The sequence below is a fragment of the Stegodyphus dumicola genome, chromosome 1, assembly GCF_044657685.1.
Source record: "Stegodyphus dumicola isolate Sdum_Otavi_A_Nest chromosome 1, ASM4465768v1".
Lineage (NCBI taxonomy): Eukaryota > Metazoa > Arthropoda > Arachnida > Araneae > Eresidae > Stegodyphus > Stegodyphus dumicola.
Window position 1 is genome coordinate 117,857,701 of NC_140768.1, and position 19,291 is coordinate 117,876,991.

At 33.7% G+C, this 19,291-nt stretch overlaps 1 protein-coding gene across 1 annotated transcript in view; it reads left to right on the forward strand.

Moving 5' to 3' along the window:
* LOC118204950 (tudor domain-containing protein 5-like) overlaps nt 1-19,291 on the forward strand; it is a 91,056-nt gene that overhangs the window by 20,848 nt on the left and 50,917 nt on the right. Inside the window, exons 4-8 of the mRNA XM_085819733.1 lie at nt 3,084-3,140; nt 8,143-8,287; nt 10,756-10,895; nt 15,170-15,278; nt 18,949-19,010. Of these exons, the coding sequence (XP_085675859.1) occupies nt 3,084-3,140; nt 8,143-8,287; nt 10,756-10,895; nt 15,170-15,278; nt 18,949-19,010 (513 nt within the window). The remainder of the gene's footprint in view (nt 1-3,083; nt 3,141-8,142; nt 8,288-10,755; nt 10,896-15,169; nt 15,279-18,948; nt 19,011-19,291) is intronic.

A 19,291-nucleotide genomic window follows, 5' to 3' on the forward strand; every position in this document is an offset into this window, starting at 1 on the left:
ATATACAGGGTGCTTCAGCAGTTCGGTTAACAAACTTTCAGGAAAGGTAGAGAACACCTAAACGATGGAAAATCACATAGCAGTGCATGGTCGGAAACGCTTTCCTGGCGCGGTAGTGACGACAAAAAGCACAAGAAAGAATGGACACAAATAGGGTGAGAAAACATGTTTATTATGTTAAGCGCAGCTAAAATGTTGAGAATGTTAAATTTTTGCATACGTGAACAGCCTTGATGTGCGTCTCCACTTTAATGGAACGTATCCTTAACATTGGATCGGCAGGCGTGGTCCGGTGTATTGGCCAGCAAAATCTCTACACCTCACTTGCATTAACTACTATACGTCAAGACAATGGTGAACGAAAGCCCGTTTAACAGTGCATATGAACTTGTCGCACGCATCATGGCAGTTGCTGAGGAAGTCCGAGAGCCAGATATTTTTCAGAACATCAGATCTTCCATGCGCCGGAGATGTTAGGCCTGCATCACGATCCGGGGCCTTAATTTTGATGTCGCAAAATTTAATTCTTCTTTTATGACAATTTTTGTTTTTATTTTTCTTTTCATTTCTTGGTTTCTGCTGCACTGAGCATAATAAACATGTTTTCTCACCCTGTTCTTGTCCATTCTTTCTTGTTTTTAGTGTCATTACCGCGCTAGGACAGCGTTTCCGACCATGCATTGCTATGTGATTTTCCATTGTCCAGGTGTACTCTTATCTCTCCTAAAAATTTGGAACCGAATGATTGAAACACCATGTATATAAATGAAGCATTACGTGTAATACTGTACATCAGTGCTAATCCAGACCAAAAGCAATTTCCCAACATGCTTATATTGTCTCTGAGCTTTGTTTGGTTCTATTTTAATAGCGTCTTTGGTTTTTATAATGAGAGATAGCGTCGTACTCGGCATACGGTATGCAACAGCCGAGTCCTGGATACGCATGCCATCTTTCTACTTTTCAGCAATCTTTTTTTTTTTTTTTTTTTAAACCCTTTATATTACTGTAAACCTTGCCGGTTTCATTGGGAGACTCCCGCTTTTTCATCACATCTCCCGATTTCCCAGTTTTTAATTTTTTAGCCTTTGCTAAATGTTTCTCAGCAATAAATGAAATTTATTAAAGTAATGAAACTTAAATTAGTCAAATTCCAGCTCTCTACCCCTACTGATTTTCAAAATAATTTTCTTAATTATTTTTTTCATCTGAACTGTATATTTTCTTATTAAATTTTATTGATTTTCTTAATTTTTTCATCTTAAAGTTTATTTGATGTGAGTTGTCTTAATTGAATGCAGACATCTGTAGATTTTTATATGAAGATTCAAGCAATGTTTAAATAGTTAATATTTGCATTGAATTTTCTTTGCTTCAGTATATGTACATTGCCATGTTTACCCACACAGATATTATATACATTAAATATTAATTTTGTTTACATCGCATTTAAAAGTTCTTTGACAAATAAAAGCTTCCCTACACTGCTCATTATAAAAAAAATTTTCAGTGTAAAAATGTAGGGAAATTAAAAAATAAAATAAGCTAAAGAACTTAAAATCGAGAATATCCAATTAAATGCCAATATATTTACATCGGAATTTACTTGCAAATAGTTCAATTCAATGACTTGAATCATGCATTATAAAGTGAGCTGAAATCAGTTTGGAGTTTCTTGAAATGGTGTTGTCCTGTAAGCTTCCCGGTTTTCTCGCAAAATTTTTTTTTTTTTTTTTTTTTTTTAAGATTTCAAGGTAAGCAGCTATGGCTTTAAGATGATTCTAACAATTTTCTTCATTCCTTGACATTTCTGATTAAATTTCTTTAAACTCATTGTTAATAAATTTACAAGAAATTACAAATTTACAGAACACATAAAATCACTTTATTTTACTTTATCACATTTAAATTCTGTGCTTTATCACGGGGCGTTTAGAGAACATTAGCAAACAGGAATACTGATGCTCATGAGCAATCGTAGCGTTGTCTCGAAAAAGTGAACAATCGTAATACGCGCGCAGTCGTGATTCATCAAACTCGAGCTGTATTCCAAACCAGAATTTTTACGTCTACAACAGGAACGTTGGATATACAGTAAATTCCCCTTCATACGAACTCGCTTAAGGCGAACGCTCGGTTTCGGTCCCGCAGCGATGTTTATAATCTTGTAAGAAGTTTTATAAATTAACGCGAATTTAATGACTGGGAAATCCTGAAATGAGACGTAATCAACACTATTGCCAATTGAAAGAAAAATTTGTCAAATGTCAATTTGGAGATCGTATAAAGTCAATAACACTGTTTTTGTAGAAAAAGTTTCACCGTGAAACTTATCGCTAATCTATAAAACTCAGATGTTTACGGTATTTTCTCGCGTATTTTTGCTCTTAGCTTTTCTCACGATTGTAAAATTTTTTTTTAAATAAACGTGTTATTTCCCCTTCCTTCATGCTTTCTGAAAATGACCTACCCTAAGTTTTAGAATTCTTAATAACAAAGACAAACCCTCGCAAACTACCTGTGAAAGTCATGCCTAACCTTTTCCCATCTATACCAGCCGAATAGAAGAACCGACACATCACAGCGAAGTAAACACGAATCCACATTCAGTCTTCGCCGAGTCGGCTGCACGTTTACTTTCTCTAACTATTTATGGAGGGTTTGAGGGCTAAGGAGTAGCAGAGGCAATAATAACAACGGACGAGATTCAAGTCACGCGGAAGAAAAAAATGGAGATACCTTATTAGAATTGTAATGTTAATATTACTATGCATTCTTATTGTAATGTATATTTCTTCTAAAGAAATAATATTGCGATAATTACCTGTAGTTTATCCATGGCTACTTTTTATTTATTCTTTTTATTTGTTATGTTCTTTATTTGTTATGTTATTATAGTAACCAGGTCCTTCGGAAATTAAATTACTTGAACAATTTTCCCGTTTCGATTTCGGACGATAAAAATAGTAAAAAAAAAGGGGGGGGATATATGAAGAAATATGGTAATACAAAATGTGCATTATTTTGTTAACTTTGTAACCGATGAAAATAATTCTAATATGATTTTTTTCCCTTTTATATAGCTTCTTGAAATGTACCCCTGTGGGATGTGTGCTTCCGATTTTCCTTCGCTTTATGAAGTATGTTTTCGTAATTTTTGTGATTCTTAAAATATTATTTTTCTGTTATATGTTCACATATGTTGTTTGTTTCTCTTGTTGTTTGTTAACATGAGTCTTTTTCTTCTATTTTTGTTCATACAATTATAACGTCAAATTTGGTAATGGCAACAGTGCTTATTACACGAGCTCCTCGATCTATCTCCACCAATAATTGAGTGGGTAAAACCGCTGAAAATTGGTAATTCATCCTTGTTTAGGTTCGAAACTAAGCGACCCCGAAATCAGTTAAACTGAGAATTAAGTTTTCACAAATGTTACACTAACTTGAAACGTCAGTTGCTTTAAGATCCTCGGGGCGCGGATAACCGAAATAATAAAAGAGAAAATTACGCAAATATTTAAAAAAAATCTAGCTCAGGTGTAAGGTATTTGCTCCTATTCCATATTTTACAATGGAACATAATTTAACACTTAATAATAAATCTTAGGATATTTTCTAGTTTCGAATCTAAAAAAGCACTTGAATTTTAAAACTTATCATTGCTAATTGACTTTTTTGTTTCCTCCTATTTTAAGCACATTTAATTGAACTTCAAATTGCCTTGTCATTTGTTTAACGCCATTCATTCTGGCTAACTTCAAAGTTAGTACTAATATAAATTTTGCTCTCAAAAAAGTTAGAAACAAAAGAATTGTCTAAAATCGTGAATGTCGTTATCACAGATGTTACGCTTGTCCCGGGAACGGATATATAGATAATAGTGCATTATCATTCCTCCCTGTTGTGACTTAAGACTGTAATTGAACTCCTGCAAGAAGATAAAAGAATAACATTCAATCCTTGCAACTCTTCTCGCGAGGAGAGGTATTCATTTTTGCGCAATATAAAGACTTTTATGAACACATCCTGAAGATTAAATCTTCATAGGATATACTGTGTATATTTTCTGCATAATTATTCCACAGACTTGCTTACTATTGAGTGTGACTCCTACTGTTAGATTTGAGAGTATTTGGGCTCGTATTTTACAGCTAGCTCTGTGGATTCTAAAATAGAATCTGTACTTTTCAAATTCGTGCGTGTCAGTCTGTCTGTTTGTTTGCTTGTTTGTGGCATCACCTCCTCCAGAAAGGCAGAGAGAGAGTTGAGTTTCGGGAGAGGAACCCCGGATTTAAAAAATTCGTGGGAACCTATTTCGCTCATTCTCATCTTCGTGCGACTTTAATTAGTTGAGATATTAATAAAAACTCTGAAAACGGTAGTTTTCCCACTCATTTTTTCAAGTGGCAACAGTCTTGGCAGTCGCTGGAGATAAAAAAAATCTGCTTTATTTCGAAAAGTGTTGCCGCCGCTCGCTTTCAAATCGTAGAGTTCGTTAGTAAAAATTTGTAAGTTTGTAGAGACATTAGGTATATTTTTGGTAGCAGGAAAGATGAAAAATAGCTACCGCCCTCACCGGGAATCGAACCACGGACCTCTGAAACGAAGGCACGCTAGGAAAGCGGTTGAAATACCTTACATACTCCCCCTTTTAAAGAGCGATTGGGGTTTTTAGCGAACCCAATCGCCAAATCCTGGGTGTGGAAAGTCATCATCCACAACCCTTTTAGTTCGGCCGCCACTGTAGAGACATTAGGATTTTTTTTAGAAGCAGGCAAGAATGAAAATCTGCAACTGCCTTCGCCGGGAATCGAACCGCGGACCTCTGGAATACCGGCTCAGCTGCAGAACCACTACACCACGAAGGCACGCTAGGAAAGCGGGAGAAATATCTTACAAGTTTTACAAAATATGAAATAAAAATAGCATTTCCAAACATTAAACGCATTATTATTATTTAAGGTCATGTTCTGACGTTGAAGATAGCACACGATTTCATGTGACGTCATTTTATGTCTACAATTTTCTTTAATGTCAGAATTTGGCAACTTTTTTCTTTCATATTAAGATGACTAAAATGGCATTTTATTGTGACGTTAATTCTTTTAGTGTTCTGGGGAAAATGTTGTTATATTAAATTTAATTTAACTTGTGATATCATCTATATACGTATTAACCTGAAGTATCCAAAGTTTTATTTCCTGGTTTGACAAAAAAAAAAAAAAAAAAAAAAAAAAAAAAAAAAAAAAAAAATATTTACGAATTGGTTGTTGCTTGGAATTTAAAATGAACATAGAACTCATAAATTGTGCTTTGGTCGCAGCTAGCAACTTTGTATACAGTATGTAGGATTTATATTTATTTTAACTAATATTTATTTTAAGTTTAAACTATCTTTCCTGTCAAGCCTTACTTTTCCCTGGAATTGCCAATGCCAGAGTATGTAAATTTTAGTAGAACGCGCAAGGATTCAAATTATCAGCGGAAGTATTCTGAGTTAAATAGAAAGGAAACGAGTTCGAAAGGGTGCTTTCTTGCTTCACGAGTGTGGAGGTGGCTAGTTAGAAATTGAAGAACCACGCGTTTCGGCTTGTGTGCTTGCCTCGGCCAACGTAATATTCAGAGTTTGCTGAATTATTGCGGTATTTTAGAACGCGGTGAGGTTAGTTACGTTTAGAGAGCCTCGTAGTTAGTCACTTGTTAGTATCTCTTTTTAGTTTCTTATTTTTATTTTACCGCCGGGTCGGCGTAGTTTGTGAGCGTCAAGAGCACGCATTTGTAACTTCTAAAGTTGAATAAAAGGGATTTAAACCCTTCTCAAGACTTTGGGCTGTTTCTAGTTCTCAGCAGTCACCACTTTGTTGCGTGCAGGTTGGAAGCGCGCAACTTTGAAAGTATATTAAACTAATAGTTCATTTTATTTTCAGTGCATAGAACTTATAAATATTGCTTTGGCCGTTGCCCGCTCAGCCGGTGGGCTTGCCCGCTAGTATGCCAGTAATTTCTGCAAACGAGTTATAGTGATGGAAAAGAAATTTCAAGGTTCATGCAGACAATCACACAATAAAATTAAACTTAAATTATAAAGCGTCTGTACTTGAGGATTAGCATAAAAGTATAGGTAACTGTTTGCTTGATTAAATACTCGTTTCAGTATAAAATATCCATATCTCAGTTTTGTTCTGGGATGAACCACAAACAGGATTCTCCGGAACCGGTCAGCAACATTCGCCAACAGCTAATTTCTGGCGGATTCTAGCTGCGCTCGCTTGCTTTACCAGACATAGGTACAGGCTCGGACTGACACTCTTCAGACATATAACAGCTAATTTTACGGTTCCAATTAACCTACATAAATCATATGCTAGTTTCAAAAATCTGTATAACCATCCGTAGAAAACGAGCTGCAATTGTGGAAGTAAGAAGTAATAGTAAAGGTGCAAATTAAAACCCAACTTGTTAGTAAAATAAACTGAATTGTCACAAGGGTATCCCAACCGAATCTCCGGATCGCTACACAAGGGAATAGCGAGTTTTTATTGTGAAAACTCATTACAAGAATGGTATGATAAAGCAAGTTCAACAGCAGACATTAAATCACCATGCTGTCGATTCAGGCGGCTTATAGAAAATATTGCTATTGCCCATTACAGTGCTATTGGAAGTCCCAAAGAATTCGAATTTAAAGAGTAAAAAAATAAGAACTTAATAAGGAGATTCAACGTGTCATTAGTACCTCGACAGGCAGATATATGAGAACGTGATCACGTATTTCGTCGAGAGAGAGCAGTGCTGTTGAAGTTGTGATAGACATATGCATGGCATTATTTTTCATTCTTAAATCCGAACATTTGCCTGTTGTAAGTATATAAAATTATTTTCCACATTCTAAAGACTAATCTATTACCTAAAGACTAGTTAGTGATATACTATCACTTGAAGCTTCGTTTCGCATTTTTTGATCCACGAAGAGAGAGATATTCTTGCTTAAATTTGAAGTCAGAATGAGCGGGATGGAAATGCATTTGCAATTTGAGAAGTTAAAGAAAATGGTCGTTCTTGCAAAAGAGAAATTACGTGGGGAAAAAAGTTTGCAAATAGTATGATAAAATACCAGGCGGAAAAATATGTAAGTCAAATATGGTATTTAAAAATAGTTTAATATTTATATTTTGATTTAAATACTATCTAGATGTATCTTCTGGATGTAGCTTCATTTCACTTTTGCACAAATAATTAACACGTATATCATAATTCTAATATACTTTGATATTCCTAAAGCTTGCTCTCAAAACCTGCACGCACCAGCTGCGACTTTATTTGATTGCCAAGCTGTTTGTTGCAATAATATTTATTAGCCTTCAAATTATTTTCGCCTGCATTTCTGTAGTAAATTTCCTTGTAGAGTTTTTTGAAACGGGGGACGTGAAAAATGTACAGTACCCTCGCCGAGTCTCGAACCCTGGAACTCTAGAATGCCCGTCAAGTATGCTTCAAATTACTCTACAAAATCATGCGGAAAGGAAGGGGAAAATACTGCATATTCTCCCCCCCTTTTAAAGGGCGACTAGGCATTAATGGACCCAATCGCCGAATCCTGGTGATTATCGTCCACCGCTTTTAAGTTCGGGTGCCACTTAGTTTTTTTATTTATTTATTTATTTATTTTTAAGCAGGAGACATGAAAAATGTGCAGTGTCCTCTCCAGGACTTGAACCCTAGAACTCTGGAATACGCGTCGAGTAGGCTCCCAGCTATGCCACCAAGGTATGCGGAAAGGAGAGAGAAAATACCTTATATCCTTAAATCACAAATCTGAAAGGAAGTTCGTAGTGTATAACGACACAAATAAAACACTAGCTGGGTGACGTATATGCTGTTACACTGCGTCACTCGGCTGTTTACTTAAAATTTGTTTCAGTGTTTGGGTTTATGTGTTACATATTACATTTGCGTCATTCTAAGATTGATTTTTAATTAATTTTTAAAGTCTTGTTTAATTTTAATGTAGTCTCTATGCTAATTAAATATCTGTTCTTTATATGCGTTATGAAATGTTGTTTATATCATGGAAAGATTCTTTTGTCAGTTTCTAGAACTAGTTCTTTTATTTATTTATTTATTTATTTTACCTTGTAGGAAGTTAACCATGTTACATTTGATCATCGTGGATTGGGATTTGATTGCCTGGCAGATTTCATAGATACAGTTTCAGATATATTCAAAAGGAAACATATTGCTGAAATTAAAAGAGATTGGTTAATTGTACCGGCAGATATGGAAGGTATTTTTTAAAATGTATCAGTTTATGTTCAAACTGTGTGGAGAAATCCCAGTAAAACACGTGTCAGAGGTAGAGAAAATAATATTAAATTATCTTGTGCCCAAAAAATAAATGTCGCACATAATAAAGAATGTCCTCAGGTGTGCGATTCAAGTCACAACGCCCCGAAATCTATTTAGGATATCCCAAGTATCTTAATTCTTGTTATGTCCTTAGGACGTTGTACTGAGGTTGTCTTCTAAACATTTATTCAAGGATGCATATATCTATGTATAAAAACAAAGTTTGGAAATTTCAGATTTACCTAATAAATTATTAAAATCGCGTAGTATGCTGCGAATTCAATTAAATAATAAAGAGGAAATATTTCAGTCAAGAAAAAGGTCAGTCTTTTCATCGTAAGTACACATATTAAAACTGAAACAAAAACAATTCAATGAAATGGAAACAAAAACAGTTCAATAAAATATAACTAATACCACATAAGAAATTTTAATTAAAGAACTTTTAACAACATTTTAATTTTATTGAACTGTTTTTGTATCAGTTTTGATACGTTTACTTCCGATTACAAGACTGAAAGTTCTTGATTTAATTTATGATGTGATTTAATTATTATCTCTTTATTATATATATATATATCCTCTCAAATTTTCCCTTTTCTTTATTTTTCATTTTTATTTCTTTATTGAAAAAAACTTTTTTTTTCATAATTTTATCATCGAAAAATTCAGAGGGGAAAATTATTATGCAAGTCCTTTAATTTCCGAAGAAGGCGGTTACAAAAAGAACATAACAAACGAAAAATATTCGCAGATAAACTTCTGGTAACTCACATTATTATTTCTCTAAAAGAAACCGCAATCCCAATGAGAATATCATCAGATATCGTAATTTTAATATTACTATTAACATTACGATTACTATTATTACTCAGTTAACATTACTATTAACTGAGCGGGACACGTAGTCCTATACTTTTTAATGTTCATGGGCATCTCCCATGAATGAGCCTTGACCGCAGTTCCCGAGAGGAATATAGGAGGAACGAAGGAGAAGGAAGGTGAATAAAAGACCCCGACTTCGAAAGATCGAACACATCAGCGATAGATAAGGCTACATGGAAAGTGAAATCAAATGTTTTGAAAGTTTCCTAAGAGTGAGAACATTGCTATGTCCGGGTAAGGGAGATCTGCACAAAATACGTTTCAAATAATAAATGTAATGGAAAATAAAATGGATGAAATGCTATACAAAGTGCAGATACAAATTGAATAGATTGAATAAAAATAAACATAATCAAGGGAATCCAGCTTAACAATAAACTAGTTATAAGAGATGAAAACTACGCAAAATAGAGGAAAGTGAAAATTATTACATTTTTTTAAGGATAATTGTCAAACATTCCGAGGATGTTTATTTTCGTTTCTTTGGTTTTCCGAGTTGGCTATAATGAAAGTATACATTCTGTTTAATTCTCATATCAGTTTTCAATGAATTGTTTCTAGAATGTTTTTTGTTTTATAAATAACATATATTTTTACATACTTTTTCCATAATTAGTGCAATTAAAAGTGAAGCTATCAATTAACAGGATATGACATCACGCCTTCTCATAGTCGCTTTGTTGTATTCATTGGCGTGTTAAGTCATTACTAAATCTCCCGTTTTTGTTTTAAAACTTAAGCTCAATGATTTTTTTTTTTTTTTTTTTTTTACTTAGTGCATAAAACGAAATCCTAGATAGCAGCCATGACAAGTCATGACGTCACATTTTTAACATTTCCTTGACTTCATTTTCTTAACGTCATGCTTACGCTATTTATTTTACCCTCCTTCGTCCTATTCAGTGTGTGATGAGAGTGTATTAATTTCCCCTAAGATTTGTATGGTTGTAAGGCAAAATTGTGCTAGCCTTTATAAACTTTTATATATATTATATATTTATATTTATAAAAGATATTCCTTTATAAAGGATTTTCGTCCAAAAGATTTAAAGAATGCAGAACTTCCCATCCAGGAGACAGAACTTTGAAATAAAACAAATCGCACGGATAAAAATTTTCTACTTCCTAAAAGACGAATCACCTGTATAGTTCCAAGGTCATAAAAATCTATTCACTACTTTCCCTCACTTAGAATATAAAAACTTTCAAAACCTCCATATCACCAGACTTTAACAGAGTTCCGTCTGACAACTCAGTCAAGAAATTTGAATGGAGTCAGGGAACACGTTCTAGTTCTTTGATTCACTGGTCATAGACACCATAAGGTGTCCTAAGATATGCTTATTGTGTGTCCCTGTTCTCAAAAAAATTGCCTCGCCTAGCCTTTACTTAGAATAGAGAGAAATATGTGAAGATATAAGGAAAAGTAACTTAAAAACATTGTCCGGTATTCTAAGATATATGTATGTAATAATACATGAAATTAGTTTTATAATTTATTATTTACTTTTATGCTTTTAGATCAAACTTTTGCTAAAAATGCTGATTTGTCTAAGGACAACTCTCTCGTCGTTGACAATGTTATTCAGAACATCCGGAAAATGTTAGTAAAATACTATCCTGGAGGCATCCCTTTAGATAGTTTTCTTCATGTATACACTGTAAGTATTTATGTTTTTATACATACGCCGTGACCACAAAAGTCCTTGCCCGGCAACCACTGGTTGCAGGCAATAAGGGCTACTTGTAAAAGGGGCGAGTAGTAACATTCATGTTAAGCAGCTGTTTTTCAAAATTTTGTTCATCAGAATTTTCACCAAACATGATTTTCATGACGGGCACTATTACGTCAATACTGTCAATGTTCTGCCGAAACGAGTTGTCAGAGGTATCATGCAAGCACATTTTGATTTAAAATAAGTAAATTGATCTTTTTTAAAATTATTTTAACTATTTATTTTATATATGTATTAAGTTTTAAGATGCTGCTTTAATTTTCTTTCTGTTTTTTTTATAAATCAATAATAATGTTCGAAACTATACGATGGGGCAATTTACAACAAAATCTCATGGTAAGTTGTAACATGTTAGGACTTGCCCCGAGACCATGACTGGCTGAGTTAGATATTTTATTTCAGCGTCAACATGCAAATTACTTTTTTCTATTTTTTAATTGCCTAAAATAGAAATATCTGAGATGCATACCACATTACTTCCTTGTAAAGGCTTAAACTTATTTCCTCGAATTTCATTGGGAGGGAGGTATCGGAACGCAATCAAGTGTCAAGCTGTAGAAAGAAATAAAGAAGTTTATAACTATATACACATAAAAATCTGTATTTTTGTTCGTGCTACGCAGAAAAATTTAATAAATAAGAGAAAAGGACTAAATTATTATTATTTATCCTCACGTTTTGTCACACTTGGTAAATTTTCTTTGAAATTTTTGGAATTTTTCATAATTTGTTTACTTTTTGTGTAAATGAAAATTAGCTTAAATAATTTAATTAATTATTAAATAATTTTTATAAAATAATTATTTAATAATTAATTAAATATGTGTAGAGTTTTTAAGTTATATCGAGAGAGGGACTTGAAAAATTGCAATACTCTCTCCGAGATTCGAGCTTCGGATATCCCGAATACGCATCGAGCATGCTTCTAGTTACATCACGAAGGCATGTATAAAGGAGGGAGAAAATGCCTTATATATTATAATTATTTGAAAGAAACGGTCTGAGAACTTCATATTTATAACTACTTATTATACTTCATATTTAGCTGTAAATATATCTGAATTACAAAATATATGAGTAGCCCACAAAACTGTCTTAGAAAACAACTATAAAACCAAGCAATAGATTTAAGATAAAAAATAAATTCTCTACCTGACACTGAAAATGCAACACCAAGAAAGAGCGGCCCGAAAGTTATACAAATTTCAGGGTAGACGCACGTTAGCGAGTTATGCGAATGATGTCAAATGCGCAGCTCTACAGCGCACGTTGAAGAAGGTATAAGGAAAGGAACTCGGAGAATGTTAAATTTTCCTGCTGTTATTTCTGCTAAGGAAATGATCCTAGAAAATTTGTTCTTGTCACAGAGGATGCGGTAATAGAGATAGTAATAGATAATAGAGAATGTCAGATCGTAATCAACGGAGGCAGTTCTAGCAGATAGACGATTTTACTAGGGGCATGGTCGTCGGACTGAGAAGGGCAGGTACATACAGCAAATCTCAGCTGACACACACCTGGATACATCCACAGTTCACAGGCTGTGATGACGAGGGTTGGAACAAGGAAATGTGGCATGTTCGAGGGTGCCAGAGTTATGTCAACACGCGTTGATGGACTTATCCGCTGACAAGCGGTGGAGCATCAACGATACGTGTATAATATATTGGGGCTAGTGACAATCCCCTACTCTCTCAGGGAGTGCTCAGTGTCCTTTATTAGCAGCATAACACTCGATAACACACTGCTCGCATCAGCTAACGTGCTTTGCAAGGTGTATAGATGTTTCCATGGCCACCGTTCTCTCTTGATCTCTCACCAATTGAACACATTTGGAATGTGATTGGATATCATTTGTAGACCCTGCCATTGCTGCTTTCAGAAGATGAACTGTGGTAAATGGTTGACAGAGAATGGAAAGCCATTCCTCAGGACACCATCCGTAGTCTCATTGACTCTGTCCCAAGATGTGTTGCTTCGTGTTTCGCCGCCCAAGGTGGTCCTACAATCTACTGAGCTGATGCTGTTATCGCTCTGCATTGTGCATATCATTTCGATATAAAGATAACTTACTGTTCGTTGTTGTCTCTCTCTCTCTCCGTTTGCCGAGTTTCATCACTTTCTGGCCACTCCTTCTTGGCACTGCATTTCCAATGTCGGGTAGTGTATAAACTATATATTTTAAAAAATAAAAAAGATTTTATTATTACTATTGTTTATATACATTTTGATAAATATTTAAATATTTAGAGAGAGAAATTTGAATTTTTAAAATTTTATTAATAATGTTTTCCATTAAAAAAAATAAATTCTGGCCCATTAGCTGTTTTCAGATCGTGCATTTGGCCCGCATGCAATTTGAGTTTGAGACCACTGCTATACAGCATAATAACATTGTTACGAATTTGGTATTTAGATAGATTATTTTAGTAGAATTATAATTAAAATTGTTGCATTACCCCGTTCAATGCACAACGAGACAAATTTTAAGAGAAAGCTATGCTGAAAAAGTAAAAATACAGCAGCACATGCATTTAACATTCAATAAATGGGTATCTCGGTAATTTGTATTGAAATTAAATAAATCTAATTGACCTTCATGTTAGCTGCAACTGTAATTCCATCTTCATATTGTTTTCCAATAGCAGAAAGTACAATAAAAATCTCGTGACCGGTGAAAACTATAAAAGACTGGAGAGAGAGAGTCTGAGCGCAGTTGCTTTGCGAGTTGTTAATTGCGCATGAATTGAAAAATCCGAGTTAGCTTTCGCTTTAGATGTGCTTTGTATTGTGTTGTAATTAACGTTTCTCGTAGTTTGAATTATCACAACTGATTATATTGCGTGATATTGTGAACACTTGTACGAATATCTCTGAAGAAAATTTCAGAGTTCTGATATATTTCTTTTGATAAGAATAAATTTTATTAACCTGTTATCGAACTTGTGCATTCAATCTATTACGAACTCATACACACGCAACAATATTAAAAATAATTGCACATAAGTGAACTAAAGCTAATAATTAGAGTAAGAATATAAACAAATGCTTTGAAGAAACTGGTTTATTCGATTTATGTGCTATTATGTTTTGTATTATTATCAGTTGTTTAATTTTAAAAATGTAAACAAGTTTTTGAAGGAAAATCACAGATTCTAATTACGCCAAAGTTCAATTTTAATTGAAGTGATGCTTACCCTCGGTGAATTAATTTAATTCTTTTTAGTATTTGGCACAAAATTGCTTACAATAATTCTTAATTCACCTCGTTCAAAAACTTTTCTTCTTTTGTGAAGTTATTTACTTTATTAGAGCCTACTTGTGTTGTGGTATCTTCGTTCTGAAGCGTTGAGTCATTTAATTCACAGTAGTTGTCTTTTGATTATTTATTGAAAACAATAACAGCCTGATTAAAACAAATATGAAATATCATACGCGGCACAGTGCCGGATATATACATCTTACCATATCCTCGTTCCTGTGTTTTCTAACTGTAATTTCCCCCGCCGCAGGAAAAGCCAACATCAGTTTATCCCTTTAGGGAATTTTAGTTGGAACAACTTGCATTAGGTAAGATGTTGGAAACGTTAATAATGTTGATTCAGTACCAACTTTATTTTGCCCACCAGCGGCCGAGCGGTAAAAACACTGAACACGGCTACTTCGGTCCGAAGTTCGAGTCTCGCGAACGGGCTGCCTGCAGGGCCGTTTTTGTGGTTTTCACCATGTGTCCACCAACGTCTACAAGACAGTTTCCCTTAGAAAAAACTCTACGAAGGCGTCCCTTCCCTTAGGGCTTAGACAGATAGCCGTCGAGGTTTTGCCGTGATCACATTAACTAAACCAACTTTATCTTGGGATATTTCTCTTCGAAGACATTTAAATTCCAAAATTTATCGCATCCACGTGTTGCGAATATGATTTGGTTTTGTATGATGTAGTTTTATATGAATGAACAATTAATTAACAATTTTATTAGTTTTTTTATACAATTTTTTTATAATGAATGGGATCTTGATTATGCGGATCAATGGCTGGTACGTATTCGGCTGTTGTTCTCCATTTGACTTCTTAGTCAGCTTAGACCCCTTTTAAAACTCTCAGGGAGTCTGTACCGATCCTCGTTGAGAACACCTGATCTAAAACTTTAACACACATGGCAGCATAAGAAAATCAATTCAATTTATTTTATTCTACAGATGAACTACCAAGACATAATCAGCTTCAGAGATCTGGGTTTTGACAATATACAGTGCTTCCTCTCAAGTATCTCTAAATATGTGCCTCTGCGAATGGACAAGGATAACAGTAAGTACCACTTTTAAATTTCAGAATAAATTTATCGCCTATTTCGTGCTTTGTTATTAAGATATTTATACGAGTAAAATGAATATATTCACTAAAGCATTTGTTCTCTGACATACATAGCTAGATTAGTAGGGGGTCCGCCCCGGTCGGCAGAATTTTAAAGGCGGACTTTGTTGCTTGAAACGATATTTTATCGGAGTTAGGTGGATCTTCGAGGCAGGTGAAGAATAATTAGATTTTATTTTGCCCTAGGAAATTAAACTGAGAAGGGAAAAAAAAAGTTTTTCTCTTGATAAAATATTAAAAATGTCACTATGTGATTTCAACACTTACATACTTTTGTTGTACCGTCGAAACTTTTGAATTATTTTTTACCGTTCTTGTTCCGTCGAAACTTTTGAATGCGAATTACGAATATCAATAAAATTCTGACCAGGATGACATTCATAAGGAAGAATTCCTCGTTAAGGAAGAAGTATTTCAGAATTTTAGTTCGGTCATTTTTAGGGAATTGAAACAGAGACTTAGAAGAGCACTTCTTTTGAACTTTCGCAGTTTATTCTGAAATGCATGGTTATTCAAAACAGATGGACCCAATTCAATTACTGTGTATTTCAAGAAGTCTAAATTGGATATGAACAGTCCACATACCGAATAAAAGCGGAAGTTCTAAAGTTTTGTTTACCACAGCTGAGGCGGTGACCAGTTGAGCAAACGGCCAATGGGTACTCGTGCCTTGGTAGCATTAGGTTTCCTACTTTCTCGAGTTGTCAAGAAGTGTGTCGGCAGTTACAGAGAAGCGGGTATTTCGTCTTCGATTCGGTGTTAACCCACCAACCAGAAAAAGTATCAAACGTTGGTCGACGTAATTTCAAGAAATTGGATGTCTCGGCAAAGGAAAACGCCCGTGCCGACCACGTGTGTCAAAGGATGATTTTATATGAATAGAAAACAGTTTTATGTCGTAGTGCAAGAAAGTCAACTAATAGAACTACTACAGAACTAGGAATACCTCAACCAAGTATATGGCGTGCTTTGAGATGGCGTTTGCTGTACAAGCCCTACAGCTTACAACTTGTGCAATTCACACTGAGAATGACAGAGAAGAGTATTGAATTTGCGGTGATATGCTAGAAATGATATAGGGTGACGCGTTTTAACCGCGTTTATTTTTAGCAAAGAAGCTACGTTCTATCTTAGTGGTGACATAAGTGAATTGACATAATCTTCGCATATGGGGTCTGCACAATCCCCGTCCAGCATATGTCCAGCACAACATGATAGATACTCAGAGAAGCTAAACGTTTTCTGTGCCGTATCACGGATAAAAGTGTATGGACCATTCTTCTTTGGCGAAAGCACTCCAAGTATCCAACGTATCTGGATATGATGGAACAATGCCTTTTTCCTCAAACTAACGAAGATTCACATGACTTCAATTTCCAATAGGATGGATCTTCGTTCCATTGGCACACTGATGCCCGAAGATTTTTAAATCAATCCCTTCCTGGGATTCGAACCCATGTCCTTTGCTATGGGAGCAGTGTCACTAAACACTTTTCCGTCCGGCGGCTATTTTACGACATGCTAATTGCCTTTCTGCCTAATTTAAAATTCTGCATTTGTATGTTCTTTTCCAGTGAAATAGGTATGCCCTCCGAGTACTAAGATTACGGTTTTAGCATCGGTCAAAGAATTTCCAGACATGAGTGGACTGCCGCATTAAAGATATGATAAACAGTTCATAAACAATTTTTTGCATTTTCTTAAAAAAATTCTGTGCATATTCTTATTTATATCTTTCTTGATATATATTTATATGTTTCTTGACATATATTTATATTAAATTAGTAATAACATTTTTATTAAATTAGTAATAATATTTATATTAAATTAATTAAATTCCATTGCTGTTTTGAATGATATTTTTTCTCATGGTTTATTGATATCAAAATAGCTGTGAACTAACATGATCATATTCAGCGGCTAATATGTAATGTAAATCAAAACCTTGAGAATTTAACTCAGTAAACATGTTTTAGTAAAAATCTGCAAAATTTATTTCTTAATGAACTCTCTGTATAAGAAGATCTAATTAGTAAGTTTAATATTCAATAAGTATTTAATCTTCTATCGAAACACAGATTTCTAAAACTAGCTCTCAAACAATTCGTAAATATTGTTTGGGTTAAGCCATTTGATGAAGCGAAATGAAAAGCATATGAATTTCAGGAACGGTATAAATATGGAATTTTATTGCAAAAAATTTTTGAAGTTTAATATAATTTTGAAGTTTAATAATAATAAATATAAATTTGAATCTAGTTCTTATATCTTTTTGAGCTTTCTTGTTTCCTGCACTGAAAATAAGATTTTTAATTGGATTGCATACTGCTATATTTGTATTGACGTTGATTAGAACTATTCTAAAAATTAGGTTTTATTAATCTATAAGTTGTTCAGTTTTAATTAGCAGTCTGAACATCAGTGTGATCTTAATGTCTCGCATAGTATAAGATATATGCAGTGATACTGATTTCGCTGTAGCATTAATCAGATACTTTATTACCATACAGATGAAACATTTTCGCGGTACCATTTGTCTCATGAAAATTCAATTTTTTAAGCTAATTTTCTGAATGAAAAAGAAAATTGTGATCTGCGGCATCACAAACATAAATTTGCAAATTAGTAACTACTAAATGACGTCTATTTCCTCAAATTGTTACTTAAGTGTTCTTAAACTGTTTTTGCAGAGGGTGTTTACACATTTTTAGAACGATTTCGGGGCCATTTAATTAATGCTTAAAAAATAGCATATTTTTTAAATATTCGATCTTATAGACTTTTTTTTGAACTATAAATCTGCATCGTCATTTCCATGATAGAAGAGATTTTCATAAAATTTCCAGAGTTATTAGTTTCCCTTCCTCTTCCACGTCTTTCCTGAGCCCAACCATCGTGGTGGGTTTGCACTTAAAAAGTTTTCTTTTCAAGAGACGACACAATAATCCGTAGGTGAAACGTCAAAGGACTTTTCATACAAATTATCTTATGTTGAGCCACATGACTCGGCAAAAGCTGGTGAACATTATGTTTTTTAGCTTTTTTAAATTGTAAATCTTATTTTGTTTATTGTTGCTACAGCTATATTTAATATATTTAAAGACTTTGCAACTGATTTTTCTCTCATTACCAATGATTTAACTTTAGAGACGTTAAAAACGGTTCGAAATGTTTTCTGGTATTCCTTTGGTCTCTTCTTTCTTTCTATGTAGACGCAACGATTGACGATTTTTTTCCCTTTTCATAATTTTTCTTATTTTTCACTTAAAAATTTAAATACTATGCATTTCACAACGTTTTCGAAATATGGAATGGGAATATTTCTCTTCAAAAAGTGCAAAAATACATACTTTTTATTCCACAGCTTGTTTACATGCGGTATTTTGAAAGGACAACAAATTTAAAAGTTGCAGACGATATTTCTCATTTCAAATAATAAGTTTGTTGACAAAAATTATTATCCTAAAACATTTGCTTTCTTTCTATTATCGAAATTGTTCTAAAATTGTGTAAATATCTTCTGTAATTGTGAAATATTTTTTTTTTTTTTTTTTTTAAATGCTGTTTTAAATGTTCTTAAAAATTTTCCTTAATTACATTTTAGTTTGCAAATCTTCCTATGTTTATTTTGTTACCGATGCTGCACCTGAAATTTTTGGAGAGGAGGTAAGTACATCTAAATTTTTATTGAAATACTTATTTATATTTATTTTTAAAATTAAAGTTCAGAAATTTCCAATTGAAGATAATGAATTAAAATCGCCCAGTATGGATTGAAAATTCTTTGATTGCTCCTTATCTCACGCGTTCTTGTTTCGAAAATTCTTTTTATGATTTTTATTTTTATTTTAGAGTCACTTCGAAGCACATATCTTGATAATTAATTAAAATTTGTAAAAATTTAAAAATTTATTTTATTGCACTTCCAAAACATTTTAAAGAATAAT